Below are 540 nucleotides of genomic sequence, written 5' to 3' on the forward strand. Positions count from 1 at the left end.
GGCCCAGGCAGACACTCCCCGCCTCTGCACCTGGCAGAGGCCAGGCAGAAGCAGGAGGTGAGTTGGATGAGGGCACGGAGAGATGTGCAATAGCTGGGCTTGAGGCTGAGACATGCACGTGCGTGGGTGCAACCCAGGAGCGTGCATACCTGGGCACAGCAGGGCACAGCATGCACACCCCACCCAGGCACCGCAATGCTGTGGCCCCCAGACACTCCCCGCCTCTGCACCTGGCAGAGGCCAGGCAGAAGCAGGAGGTGAGTTGGATGAGGGCACGGAGAGATGTGCAATAGCTGGGCTTGAGGCTGAGACATGCACGTGCGTGGGTGCAACCCAGGAGCGTGCATACCTGGGCACAGCAGGGCACAGCATGCACACCCCACCCAGGCACCGCAATGCTGTGGCCCCCACCCCACAAAGGGCCCTGTCCCCTTTCCCCACCCACAGTCCCCCAGCCCACCTTCTGGTCAGTGTCCTCTAGCGCCCACCACCACAGCGGGCTCCTCCAGCACACGAGGGTCAGGTTCTCGGCGGCGAAGG

At 65.2% G+C, this 540-nt stretch overlaps 1 protein-coding gene across 1 annotated transcript in view; it reads right to left on the reverse strand.

Moving 5' to 3' along the window:
- The window catches only part of ABCB6 (ATP-binding cassette, sub-family B (MDR/TAP), member 6 (Langereis blood group)), a gene marked incomplete at its 5' end in the record, with an annotated part of 5,540 nt that extends 5,005 nt beyond the window's left edge, over positions 1 to 535 (reverse strand). Inside the window, 1 exon segment of the mRNA XM_008937979.1 lies at positions 461 to 535. Coding sequence (XP_008936227.1) covers positions 461 to 535 — 75 coding nt within the window.
- Between the last annotated feature and the right edge of the window lie 5 nt (positions 536 to 540).

Source organism: Merops nubicus, unplaced genomic scaffold (genome assembly GCF_000691845.1).
Source record: "Merops nubicus isolate BGI_N331 unplaced genomic scaffold, ASM69184v1 scaffold25843, whole genome shotgun sequence".
In the NCBI taxonomy this organism is placed as follows: domain Eukaryota; kingdom Metazoa; phylum Chordata; class Aves; order Coraciiformes; family Meropidae; genus Merops; species Merops nubicus.